The 13,629-nt window shown below is 41.7% G+C and overlaps 2 protein-coding genes across 3 annotated transcripts; both read left to right on the forward strand.

Moving 5' to 3' along the window:
- scrn2 (secernin 2) lies at positions 1-6,844 on the forward strand. Its single transcript, XM_084006387.1, has 8 exons — positions 1-187; positions 782-963; positions 1,497-1,696; positions 1,897-2,112; positions 2,309-2,474; positions 4,036-4,216; positions 5,722-5,878; positions 6,473-6,844. Exons 1-7 carry the CDS (start codon positions 26-28, stop codon positions 5,872-5,874), a joined length of 1,260 nt encoding a protein of 419 aa, XP_083862513.1. The 5' UTR covers positions 1-25; the 3' UTR covers positions 5,875-5,878; positions 6,473-6,844.
- A 958-nt stretch (positions 6,845-7,802) lies between these two features.
- Positions 7,803-12,072, forward strand: LOC311010436 (uncharacterized protein). Of its 2 annotated transcripts, none has more exons than XM_084004922.1 (4): positions 7,803-7,972; positions 8,743-9,394; positions 9,492-9,593; positions 10,286-12,072. In XM_084004922.1, the coding sequence occupies exons 2-4, from the start codon at positions 8,777-8,779 to the stop codon at positions 11,492-11,494; spliced, it is 1,929 nt and encodes a 642-aa protein (XP_083861048.1). In that variant the 5' UTR covers positions 7,803-7,972; positions 8,743-8,776; the 3' UTR covers positions 11,495-12,072. The 2 variants fall into 2 exon arrangements, with proteins under 2 accessions (XP_083861048.1, XP_083861049.1); XM_084004923.1 differs by lacking the exon at positions 7,803-7,972 and adding an exon at positions 8,422-8,442.
- Positions 12,073-13,629: the final 1,557 nt, after the last annotated feature.

Genomic DNA, 13,629 nt, shown 5'->3' on the forward strand with positions numbered 1-13,629 from the left:
TGTTGTGCTGTTCCTTTATTGCAGGATGGCAGAGGCTCCCATGTCATGTGATTGTTTTGTTTCCCTGCCCCCCGGATCTCTCGATGACCATGTGATTTTTGGGAAGAACTCTGACCGTCCCCGGGATGAGGTGCAAGAGGTGGCCTACTACCCTGCAGCGTCTCACCCTCCGGGCTCCATGCTGGAGGTAAAATGAAAAGGAAAGCAGCCCTGGACTCCTGTAGTCATAAATAAATAGTCATAAGTTCACAGAAGACTTGATGTAGAAACATCCTGTAATGTTCATGTTTAAGAGGAAGGAACTGAATCCACTGATGAAATCCTTCCCACCTGTCATCTGTGAAGAAATACAGACGGACAGACTCGGTTCTGCTCATATATAGGAAGATGTTGTGTCCAGATGTGGTAATTGTAGTTTTTATTTATGTCAACAGCTCTGTCTTTCAGCGTCGCAGTCTCGTAAAAAAAAAAAGACAGACCTCAAATCTCCGAGACTTCCACCTCCTCCTAAATACTGTGGAGCTGGAGGTTATTATGTCGGGTAAACTTGAAGCATGTTGCAACAAATAGAAATATTGGCGTTCTAAAAGTCAGACCCCAAATAACACATCTAAAACCACCGAGTAAGGTTAGGTACGTGACTCGGCACACAGTCGCCAGCACAAAGCGGTATTGCTACAAAGAGATGTGTCAATCTATCCCTTTGGGTTTATTTATTACTTTTTAATAAATTATTACTTTTTTTCTCATTCACAATTTTTTTGTTTTTGTCTGTCTGCAGTGCACATACATCCAGATCCCTCAGGTAGAGGAGACCCACGCCGTTATCCTCAGCAAACCTGCCTGGATGTGGGGAGCTGAAATGGGAGCCAACGACCAGGGAGTCTGCATTGGGAATGAGGCTGTCTGGACCCGAGAGCCCGTCGGGATTGGAGAGGCTCTGCTGGGCATGGACCTCGTCAGGTGAGCGCCAAAGACCTTTTCATACTGTGTGTGTGTATATATATATATATATATATATATATATAAAATAAACAGTGTATCCAATTTCAGCAAAACAGAAAGAGATCTGTTGACTGCATCCTTATTAAATACAGTTTGGATATTGTATAGTCGGAAGAAGTATTGACTTAATCCTCTTTGGCTTTGATGGGAATGGTGTTTAGATTGTCACGAGCATGTTATGACAGGCGTAGTAAGTACTGTCGAAGCGCACAAGCGTATATTTATTCTTCTCTCTGTATGAAAATACTCAATGCCAGTATGGAGAGTTGCCAAGGGACTCTCAAATACTGCAACGTTTCCTCTGAAATACATGGCAGAGGAGTGTGTATTCATTGCTGAATAAGTTTGAGCGCTATTCACAGTTTGTTAAAAAATAGATAAAAGTATAATGAAATAATTGCTTACACGAACATGTGTAACTACATTGCTGATGCCGTGTTGAGAAACGCTTTATTCTTTGAAGTAATCCAGTGTGACTGGTGATCTTTCAGACTGGGGTTGGAGCGTGGTGACGGCGCCTGGGCAGCACTCAAAGTGATCGCCAGCCTCCTGGAGCAGCACGGCCAGGGGGGGCAGTGCAAGGAGGACCCTGAGCCCTTCAGCTACCACAACACCTTCCTCCTGGTGGACCGCAACGAGGCCTGGGTCCTGGAAACTGCTGGGAGGCTGTGGGTGGCACAGAAGGTCACGGGTAAGTGTGGGGGGGTTAAAAATCCAGGCTGAAGCAGAGTTCTTTAATTAATTTAATTTTTTTTAATCCTTTCCTTGTTCCTTGTCTTCAAATACAGCAATTAGTGTCATGTTGTGAAACATGACACGCATTATCTTGTGTGGTTTTCAAAGCGATTGCACTCGTGAGCAGGGAAATGAACAGCCACTTTCTCTTCTCAGAGGGTGTGAAGAACATCTCCAACCAGCTGACCATCGGGGCCGAGGTCTCGGCGGAGCACCCGGAGCTGCGCAGCGTGGCCCGGGCTCAGGGCTGGTGGGACGGCGAGGGAGAGTTCAACTTCGCCCAGGTGTTCAGCCCCGAGAACCCTCCGGCTAGGATGGAGCTGGCCAAAAAGCGCTACAAGGGAGGCACAGAGCTACTCCATCAGCATGACGGTGAGGGTGGTCAAGTCTTCCCACAATCCCTGTGGGCATCCCCCTTATGACATGCCTGCACCTGTGGTATTTGGTGAGAGGAATAGAGGGCAGTGATTGGGATGTGATAGTTACAGCAGGAGAGCATTAGACTTCTCTGTCAATCTGCTGTGACATTCATCGGCTTCGTGCCTCTCCTGCGTTCTTCTGCCTTCAGGCTCAGTGACGGCAGCTGTGATGATGTCCATTCTGAGGGACAAGCCCAGTGGCATCTGCATGGATTCCGGAGGTTTCTGCACCACAGGCAGCATGGTGTCCGTCCTGCCCAGAGACACCAGCCTGCCCTGCATCCACTTCTTGACTGCCACTCCAGACCCCTCCAGGTATGTCACTCACTAGATTCACCAGTTAAGACCATAATAACCCATTTATATATCCATGTATGAAAGTAAACACTCTTTAAAATGTGCTGTTCTGTGTGTTTTACTTTAGAAATGACCAGAAATTAGGGAAACAAATGGGTAACGCTTTATTTTAGTATTTTTCTGGCTAAAAAGATAAACTCAACTCAATAATTGACCTAATTAAAATATCTGACTTTTTTGTTATGCATATGTTTAAAAAAAAAAAAGCGAAATAGACCACTGGTCTAATATGTCACTGGTACTTTGGGGTTCCACCTCAGGACCTCCCACCAAAAGAGAACAAATGTGTTATGAATGTTGAACTGTTGCATTCTTACTGTTAGACCCTCTGCAAGTCGCAGGCAAAGAGAAGAACGTTTCTATTACAGAGGTTCACCTTAGCCACCTCACAGTTGATTCCTCGGCTATCAGTAACCGGGCCGGGACTGAGGTCTAATAGTACACCAGCGCACACTGTAATGAATAAGTGACTTAGTGAGTTGACACATTCCAGAGTTTACACACATGATTATCTTCAATGCAAACATTTAACAAACGTGTCACACCTTAAACCTGTCCTGAATGCCTGGCTAGTGTTCCACCTCAGTAAAAACTGATTTTTTTTGGGGGAAAAACACTGACAAACAAAAAATAAAGAATGAAAACTATTCTGGAGGCAATATAATACCTTTTTGCTCATGAGGCAGAAGAAGTGAAAAATATGAATCCCTAGGCAAGAGCAGAGAATGGATGATGCTCAGCAGAGAAACGAGTATTAGCAATCTTCAAAACCCTTGATAATATTCAAATACATGCAGATTAAATGTTAAAAAGTACTTGACTAAACTTTAGAATACATTCATATACTTTAATTCGGCCGACCCGGCGGGGGAGGCAGACCTGTAATACATGAAAATAATAAATGTCAAACGCATTCAACCAAATTAAACATGACACTTGGCAAACAGCCTCAGGCCTACCAGTTGTTCCTGTACTCTCGTCTTTCCTGCACGCCAACATGAAATGAGGTGTGCACCGGTCTCGCTCCACCGGCCTGAACCAACGTTGCAAACTATGTTCCTCCTACTGCTAGCCCTATATCTGCATACCTCACTAATTGGTGCATGTTCCTTTTTTTTTTTTTTTTTTTTTTTTTACTTGGTGCCATCTTCCTGGTGTGTGATCATTTATTAAAACATGTAATGCACGTGATGTGTTTCACCTTTATGGCATCAGAAATAGAAATTGTTCGCATGTGCATTGAAAAGTCAGCGAAAGGTCAAGAAAAAAACAACGGCTCAAAACTTCAATAAAAATGTCTTTTGATCGGTCTGCGTAAATGTATTCACATTATGAGTAATTTCATTGAAATATCACTGAAATGTCATTTCAATTTCAAACCCGTCCTTTATGAAGTGTTCAGACGTAAATATTCTCTCCCTCCTTATCTTTGCTTTTAGTGAATTCTGTCTGGTCGGTGGAAGTTTCTGAGTCTGTCTTTCTCTCTTTCCTGTACTTGTCCCTCACCTTACCCTGGTAGGTCTATATTCAAGCCTTTTATCTTCACGGACTTTTACACGCCAGTGCCGAGGGTGGTCTCCCCACAGTTTGGCCCAGACGACCCTGTCAGGAAGCAGCCTCGCTTTCAGGGCCAGGTGGATCGCAGACATGACCTGTACAAGGCCCACCAGGTGGCGCTCAGCACTATGGAGACCAACCCGGTGGGCACCGAATGATAGTCCGTGCACCCCCAAGCAGAATCGATGTTATTGAGAGTTGAACTTGGTCAGATGTTGATGAATTAGAGGCGAGTCGCACAGGACTGACACTCCCAGTGCAGAGCTAAACACAACAGGACCTCACAGTTAGTGCAGGCGAGACACATGGCAAGGGTAGACTAAACATAAACACACCACAAGTACACGTTCAAAGCCAAAGAGCAGGGTTTCAATCACGACTACACTGTGCGACCAAATAAATTGCTGGGATGAATTAGTACTTCAAAACAAAGTGATATTTTCCACTTAAGCCATTTAGCTGATTATCATTTCTGAGATTACTTGTTTTTTTTTAATGTTGAAGGAGTGTCAACTATTATAAGCGCATATGTTTTTTAAAGGCACTGAGCTTATTATATAATAATTGAGGTAGCGAAAAGGTGAGGTGACAGTTACCAAAAGACCAGTGTGCTATTTACAGACACACAATCGTCTGGTGTGGTAACCAAATTCCCTAATTTCATACTACATACTGATCAAGTAATTGTTTTTGAGTCTGTTGTGAATTCACAGTGAAAGGTGAAAACTTAAAGGTGCAGTGTGCAGGATTTGCCATCATCTAGTGGTGAGCTTGTAGATTGCAGCCAGCTGAAACTTCTCCCATTCTCCCCACAAAAATACAACGTTTTTCTTTCGGGTGATTACACAATAAATAACACTTTTTAACTTTTAAATGCTACACACGCTTTCAAAAATCTATGTGATTATGCATACTAAATATGCTTTTTGGAGCTTTACAAAAAGAAAATGAATTTACTCACTGCTATAATTTGTTAAAACCTACAGTATTCCTTTCACAGAACAGCATTCAATGTGGCCAAAAGTTGCAATTACCAAAATGTCACATGCTAAAACATGGTGTAACATAGTTGAGTATATTTGATTTAATAATGTCAGTTGCACAGAAATTGCCAGGATAATCTTTCTAAAAACCGTAAAAAATAATCTGTGAAACGGGTGGTTTTTTCTTTCAGTCAGAACCTTGTTTATTGTTGTAATCCTAATTTTGATCAGGAGGCTGAATGTTTGTTTAGAGTGCATGGAGAAATTACAACTCACCTGGAAGAAAACATGAATACTTTAAATCCTGTTTAGAACGGGGTAGTGATGCACTTCAGCCTCTTGTGGCCAAAAAGAGTATTACAAAAACAAACTGTTTTCACCGGACAAAAAATAACAGATTTCCACCTGTTTTCACTGATGGAAAAGGTAACATATTTTCCTATTTCTACGAAGCAGTTGAGTGCATTGATATTTGGATAACATTTTTTACTCTATGAAGTAGAATATAGTACATTTTCTATATTATCAGTATGTAGTATGGAATTGTAGCCAAAAAAATCTGGATTCTGTTAAATGTACATGATATTACATCACGATGCAAATATACTGTGACCCAGGTGTTCCTGTTGTTTTGACCCGTTTCTGTCCTTCTCTCTTTGTGCCAGGACGAGGGTTTAGCTGTCTATGAGATTCTGAGGGAACTGGAGTCGCAGTGTCTGAACGAGATTTCAGTCATACTGAGTGGAGAGATCTCAGCAGAAGAACTGGGGGACTTGTTTTTTGATTCCGTGGACACAGAGATAAAGTTCTACCAGTGAGGAGGTGGGAGGCTTCAGGCGCCGTGTTTTTGTGTTGTATCGTGCATCATGTGTTTTAGACTGCAACATGGGAGATGTTTTTATTAATGCATTGATAAATATCTGATATATATGATAATGATAATTGACATTCAGTAGCTCTATGGATTGTAGAACAGGTCATAAACCCATAGACACTATTGTAAAGGAAAGAAGAGGTACGCTTAAGACGGTTAGACCAGTCATTTTCAGATAATTCTAACTGATGAAATTGGGGTAGACCTGACTATGATCCTGCAGTGAACTGGTGTAAGGTAAGTGTGTGTTTGGCCAGCAATTACTTTATGATGTTCAAAGAGTAAAGCACATAAAACAAACTTAAGATAGTAACCGCCTTTGTACATAAAGGCAATGAGATCAAAAGATCGAAGCCATTATGAGAACTTGAAAGTTGTGATTCTAACAACACGTTTCTGATGTCTCAGTATGTTTCTGCTGCTCTGACACTTCTGCCTTCTTTACATAGAAATATCACTGTGTAGAGGTTTATGACTGCGTTCCGAGTAAAGCCCATTAAGTGCTTAACCTGTGTGCGGTGTTTAACTGTTCTCTGTTACAGCGAGCTCAGGTGGACATTCCTAACGCTAGCAGAGTTGCAGGAGAAGGCCCCCGGGAAAAACCCTTTGTTCCTCGTCTGATTGGCCTCTGCCTCACTCACACAGCGCACGTCCATCATTAACACAGACTTGGTGTCTAAACTGCACCGATTGGAGCAAATATATCATCTGTATCACCCAGGGAGCAGTGAGTGCCCCTCAGTAGTGAGTAAAATGATGTAGACTGCACAAGCGCCTATGTAGAGCTATGTGAAGTTGCACAAATACTGTGAGTGTGGCATTTGCTTAACATTTTGTTTGTTGTTGCAAAGGAATGGGTTGTCATTTGATGGCTACCTGTAGGGAAAGATCTAATAAAGAAGATGCATAGTCTGTCCTGTGTGTGTGGTGTGAGCTTTCTGGCCTAGTTGCGCGGCTGAAGGTGGGAGTCCGTCCACGTTAGGCCTGATTAATGTGCAAACACATGTGTTTCCCTCTAAGTTTCAGCCCTAAACAGACTAAAACGGCTTCACATTTTGTTCAAGTGACAGGTTAACCGTGGTTCTACCGTGTGATCACACAGTGATTGCTGAAAAGTCATCCAAAAATGACACATTTCTGATGCTGTGGAATTTGGTCTGGATTTAATCAGCAATGCCAACCTTAATATTAACAATTCAACTTCAGTCTCCATCATACCATTTATTGTCATCATTAGTTTGCATTATGTAGGGATTTTTGTGTGACACAATTTGAAGATGATGATGGTGATAAGTGTCATTACTACCTCATTGACCATTTTTTTGCAATGTAATATATACAGTATTTGTGTGATCACTAATGGGATACTATTTTGAAAAATGTGTCCACCTGTTGGCAAGAAGGCAATAATACTGTATGTGTATTCAAGCCAGTGTAATCCACCATGCCTTTCAGCCATAATTTATTACTTAAAACTGTGCTGTTCCTATGTGAAAGTGTACTATGAATAAAACAGGCCTACAGGCAGTTACACTTTACTTCTATAATAATGTGCAGATCTGTTATAAAATTGTCAATGTTAACACCTCTCCTTGAACCAAAAACAGTGCAAAAAGCCTGGAACTACATGACACCGCTTTTTTAAATTTGAATTCAACTTCCAGTTTAAAAATATTTGCACCAGTTTAAAGACGTATGGGTTAATTATCCCTTAAGATCAGGTTGTTCTCCGTCACACTCCAGTCCAATAATTGGCGCTGATGCACTATAAGCTGGTTTGCAACCCGCAAAATAAACACAGAGAAGAAGATTGACGTAGTTCACACTCCAGCCAGGAGGTGGCAGTAATTTACATCTTGTTACCGATTGGGGGTTAAGCGAACGGTGGCGAGGCGCAGCGCGCAAGCGAAAACTTAACTACAAATGTTAGCTAACTGCTTAACAGTTTGTTGTTGTAGTGAATTTGACAACTTGCAACGCTTTGTTTCAGCATTGTCCCCTGGCCTTTCCCTGGAGGAGCCTGGAGGCGTCCGACAGAAAGGGTAATGGAACGCTTAGTTGCTACCCAACGCTATATGGATGCTTGCTAACGTTAATATGTTAACCAAAACTGGCCACTGCTAGCTGATATTTCCGAAGGGTTAGCGCAAATGTATTTATTTAAGCTGGAATTAATGTAAAGACACTTTTTGACGACAATAAATTATGGGTTTCGATTTTCTTTTGTGCAAGCTAGAGTTAACCACCGTTAGTAAGACACCCTCTGCTGCTTGGCAGCAGCCGGCCTACTAGCAAACAGCCACTAGAGCTAGCCAGCTAAGCTAACGTCGACGTTAGCAAGTTGGATCAAAAGCTACCGAGTCCACCACATTGCGTTCGCAGCAGGTGATTTTACCGGAATATGGAATAAGTCTGGTTGGAAGAAATCGTTGTTTCTATAATCTGCAGTGACGATTTGCGCACCTTTTTTTTTATCTGGACAGTAACTAAACCTGAGACTCCTGCTACTGACGTAGGTACTGTTTCTACATGAATGTTCGTTAATCCCTCGTCATATTTGAAGATTCTCTTTTTGGTCTCTTCTAAGAATCGCATCGTGTTGTATGCGCTTAATTATGGTCTATGATTATTTCTGACACCTTCCTGTGCAAGAGTGACTAGAGGTTTTCGGTTTGTAGCAGTGACAGGAGTGAAGTGAAGATGTGCACTTTAAAAAAATGTTTTAATAAAATACATATGATCTATGTTAGTCTTGTCAATCTTTCTGAACTCTATATATTAAAGCAGATTTTGTTTTTTGTTTTTGCTGCAGGCTTTGACATCTGCGCCGCTGGAATTGCTGTGACATGATGCAGTCGAACAAGTCTGAAAACAGTCATAGGCGGCAGTACAGTGACAGAAGTTTGAGGCAGTGGGACGACTATGATCACAGATGGGAAGAAAGGCGTGAATCTCACAGAGATACACCACAGGATTCCTATCAGAAATATGATGGGAATAGCCATAGTAGCACAGAGAGGACGAGCAGAAGTAGAGAGTACAGAGACTCGCCTCAGGTGCTGTACGGCAAAGACTCACTGAACAGAGACTGGAGCAGAAAGAGCTCAGCGAGGAGGCCCTTGTCTTCACCTGATTGGGGTAAAAGGCAAAGGTTTACAGAAGATGGTCAAGGTGATTACACGTACAGGCGTGAGCCCGAGGATAAAACGAACAGGCTGTCACCAGACACTTTTTCAAGTTCACACGTAACCAAGGATTTGAAACATACACTACTACATGAAGAGGATTTCAAGTACAGGAAAACACCTCAAGACTCCAGACACAGACATCGACATGAGTTCGACTATAAGCAACAACATGATGGCTGCAGACCATCATCTGGATATTACAAAGACAGAGATGGTCATGAAAGGAGCCGCGACCGTTCACAGGAGAGGATGGGATCACGAGATCGCTCTACAAAGGTGAGTTAGAATATACATTGTGTGTTGGTGTCGGTGTAAGGATTGTGAGAGCCTATTTTTAATGTAGTTTAATAAACTATTCCTCCATATCAAACAGAGTTATGCCAAACACAGAGAGAGGAATGACAGCCCCTCCAACGACGACAAGGATTATCGTCTAAATAGAACACGGTTTCCATTGAATGGATCTTGTGGACAGGTGGGTTTATTTCACTTGTTATGATTGGGACTACCTTTAAATGATCAGTGAGATCTATGGGTACAAAAAGCAAGAAAAGAATGCTTGTTTTTTTGTTTCCACCATTGATTCCTCCAATGTAAAAACTGTGTTTATATATATATATAGTTCAGGATTAATCTACTCATTCTACCTACATCTATTCTGAAAATGTCTTCCCTAACAAAATACAGATTTGTTTGTCAATCATTACATAAAGTGATTTTTTCTACCTTTTTAGTTTCACTTATTGACAGAAAGCAACAAATAGTGTCTACTGGTAGCACAAGCAGCAGCTCAAGCTGACCAATGACCGTTATTGGGGTCCATGAGGTTTCTCCATAGCCCCAGACGTTACAGTTGAACTTCCGGTGGAGCTACAAAGGTAGCCTTTGAAGTACCCTGACACAGAAGTAAAAATCCACTTTTTTTTTCCAATGACATAAATGTTAAGAGCTAGCTTCTCTACACCAGCTTGGAAGGGAACCAATCACCCTGGCCAACAAAAACACTAATATTCTAAGAGGCTTCTTTTGATTAAATAAAATAAGAGAGGGCCTCTATTCACTCAAACAGAAAGTGCGGTTTAATTCTCAAAGGTCGTTACATATTCTATATTTGACTGTAGATGGCAGTTCCATAAAGTGTGGTTGCTTCTGTGTGTTTCCCATCAGTCTTTTGAGAGTGATGTCACCAACCAGAATAATGCTGTTCCTGAGCCGAAGTCAGCCTTGGGTTTCCAGCGTTTCCTCGATGTGCTCAACAAGGGTGTGAATGTGGCCACACTCACCAAGATAGTCTCTACAGGAGTGGGTGAACGACCAAGTTCTCAAAATTCTTTCATGAACACTGATCGTCCATGGTCTCCTGGTTATGCTGGGGGGAAAAGTGGATGCCACCAAAACACCAGCCAGTGGTGTGAGAGCAAAGGATCCCAGAGATTGGCTTCTCCACAGCATTGTCACAGGTCCATCAGCCCAAAGGGGCGCTCTCTGTCTGATGAAAAGTCTCTGCAAATGGCTGATGGAGAGCAAAGCTACTTAAGCTCCAACAGTAGATCCAGGTCTCCCCCAGTGGTGGAAAAAATGGGACTGACACCCGAAGATAAGCAAAAGCACAGACAAATGCAGGATGTTTTGCAGGCCATTGGAATAGATTTAGGATCTGAGGAACTGGGCCAAATGTCTCATCGGATCCAGGAGCGGTTATATGGAAAAAAGGATAGTGAGCGCCATCGTAGAGCAAGCAGGGAAAGGGAGACGAAGCGAGCGTATTCACCAAGACCGCAAAGCAGATCATCATCATCAAGCAGATCTAGTTTTAGTCCTTTAAATCAGGAGTATTACAAGAAAAAAGACTCAAATTGTGCTCGGAGGGATGTAACAAATGTGCACAAAGTACAGGTACGTGAGGCTGTTGAATATGGGCAGAATAGCAGCTGTGGCACTTTACAGGAGAGTGACACACGTGTAACCTACTCCCAGGGAAGCACTGCTGCATGTCAAGCAATTTCTCAAAATTCTGCATACACTTTATCAACGCCATCTCCTACACCTGTAATGCCAATGTACTCTCCAGTAAACTGTCCACCGCCGCCATACCCAGCACTGCCCCCTAACGTGCCCTCTAACTTGCCTCACATGGGAACCAGGCCTTTCCTGCATAGCCTGCCTCCCTACTTCCCTTACTCCCGTGTCCCACCTGTGAACGTCTTTCCAGCGGTTCTTGCTCAAACGAGGCACCAACTCCCACACCACAGTAATCCACCATTTTTTAACCTGCCAGGTATTAACCCAATGCAGCATCTGAACACCATACAAAAATCAAAAACACTGTCGAGGCCCCGCTGTTTGCAGGTCATTGAAACCAAACAACCAGGATGAAGACGGTTGTATAGGGTGAAAATTTGACTGATTATGGTGGGGAAATGAACCCCTGGAAAATAGTGAAAGATATTTTATAAAAAAAATAGTTGATTTAACAAATTTGAACGTCAAACATAAAAAAATTTGATGCAGCAAAAAAATGAACAGACCATAAGTTAATTGACAAGCCTGTAGGTGATGTTGGAGCTCTGTCCATAACGCAGTCTGGTCCTTTACCCATAACACAATATCAAGCTAAAGGAAAAACAGTGTGAAAAAAGTGTGTTGATTTCTGCAAAAATATTTTCTTGATTTTTGTCATTCACGTTGTTTAAATGCTATCATTTGATACATTATAGTTTTGTTGAAATTATATTTGTCCACAGAGGTCTTTTTGTTCTTATACTAATGAATTGGCACTATAGTCCATTGTTCAGTCTTTTGTTTTCTTTTTCTGTACATATGCAGAAAATTGTTTGCTAAATATTTGAAAAGCATAATATTAAACACAATGATTGTAAGTAAATGGCTGAGAGCCGTTTAATTGCACCAATTTTTCTCGACTATAATGTGAAGGGAAAAAAAATGTTGACTGGGACTGTCATACACAAATGTCACATTAAATTCTGCTCCTTGGCAGACTGCACAGTACATTCAGTTATTGGGTCAGAAGAACAGCAGCCGCAGCGTTATAATGCAACAAATCAGGGTTTTAGAAAACAGCACGACAAGGTTTGCATAATGGCTATTAGTTGGTGTTTCATTTAATTGATACATTTCTATAGCAAAGAGGTAATCACCATGGTATTCTTGGAAAAGTGGGCCTGGGATTGTTTCTCCTCATCTATCGCCTGTGCAGTTCAAGTGCCCTTGAGTAAGACACTGACTTCTTACTACTGCATGTTTGCTCATGTACCTTTTGTTACCTTTGTTGGGGACAAACAGACTTCAATTTAGGACTAATGATATCTGACATTACTGATTAGTTAGCTTGTAATATGACTTGGCATTTCTGATCCATCACACTTTCCGACATGCTCAGAGGTGAATGGAGGGCTCCCGAAAAAAGTCCTGCAAAGGACCGTTTAAACATTTTACATGTGACTAGAGTGCACCACTAGAAGGTCAACCAATACTTGTACCACCCCTCAGATTGAAGCTTGAAACTGAAGAACCAACAGGTGAAGATGTGATCTTAGGAGACAAAATCTGGTACTGCTGCAGAGACAATGAATACAACTAGTAATCTTTAACATTGTGTCAGACTGCCATTCACTTTTAAGATCCCACTGACATCACACAAGAGTCCTCGGCGTCCAATTACCATAATTTATCTATTTGTTTATTTCGGGCATTTCAATTAAATCGTCATCATCACACTTGTGTCACTCCCAGAACAGAAAATATTGGTATCATCCACGAATAATATTAATTTCAGAATATTTCACACTTTGCATATATCATTTATATATAGTATAAACCGCTTTGGACCCATAACTGACCCCTGTGGGACCCCACAGATTATGTCCAAGCTAGTCGATGTGTTATCACCTATTTTAACATATCTCTTGTGTAGATAGCTCTTGACCCACTGCAGTGCTACACCTCCATATCTCTCCAGTTTAGCTAGGCATTTGTTGACCAGATGTCTAATCTCTGTGTCCTTCACTGGTGTGAGAAACATTGAGCTGGGATTTCTGCCTCCATCCTTATCAAAGTGGTCCCACCAATGCAGGTGTGAGTCAGGAATGTCATTGGCTAGCTCTGGCCCGATGTTTACAAAAAATGTATTGAATCTATTTGTTATGACTTCCGGGTTATCTTCCTGCATGTTATTATACTTGAAGTAGGGAGGGTAGTTTGGTTTTGTACTTTTATTACTAGTCACGTTGTTTAGAATATCCCATAGTTTTTTAGTACTTCATGTTTTCTGCTAGTAGATTCGTCCTTGATTTTATGAACTGTCTGTACAGAGTGTTTTTCTTCCTGCAGGCGTTTATCAATGGTAAGCCATGGTTTCTCCTCCTCATTCTGATTTGGGTGTCTTTTTTTCACAGAGACAGTGTCTGTCATACAGTGTTTTAAATATTTGCAAAAAGGAATCATATGCATCATTCACATAATTAGGGGAAAGATCACAAACACTGTATGAA

The sequence above is a fragment of the Eutrigla gurnardus genome, assembly GCF_963514095.1.
Source record: "Eutrigla gurnardus genome assembly, chromosome: 3".
Taxonomy (NCBI): Eukaryota; Metazoa; Chordata; class Actinopteri; order Perciformes; family Triglidae; genus Eutrigla; species Eutrigla gurnardus.

Bases quoted from the DNA above. Each gene is read 5' to 3' on its own strand.
- scrn2 (XM_084006387.1), top strand. From the start codon at position 26: ATGGCAGAGGCTCCCATGTCATGTGATTGTTTTGTTTCCCTGCCCCCC. The intron at 188-781 runs GTAAAATGAAAA...GTCTGTCTGCAG, and splicing joins CTCCGGGCTCCATGCTGGAG to TGCACATACATCCAGATCCC. The intron at 964-1,496 runs GTGAGCGCCAAA...GTGATCTTTCAG, and splicing joins CTGGGCATGGACCTCGTCAG to ACTGGGGTTGGAGCGTGGTG.
- LOC311010436 (XM_084004922.1), top strand. From the start codon at position 8,777: ATGATGCAGTCGAACAAGTCTGAAAACAGTCATAGGCGGCAGTACAGT. The intron at 9,395-9,491 runs GTGAGTTAGAAT...CATATCAAACAG, and splicing joins CACGAGATCGCTCTACAAAG to AGTTATGCCAAACACAGAGA. The intron at 9,594-10,285 runs GTGGGTTTATTT...GTTTCCCATCAG, and splicing joins TGAATGGATCTTGTGGACAG to TCTTTTGAGAGTGATGTCAC.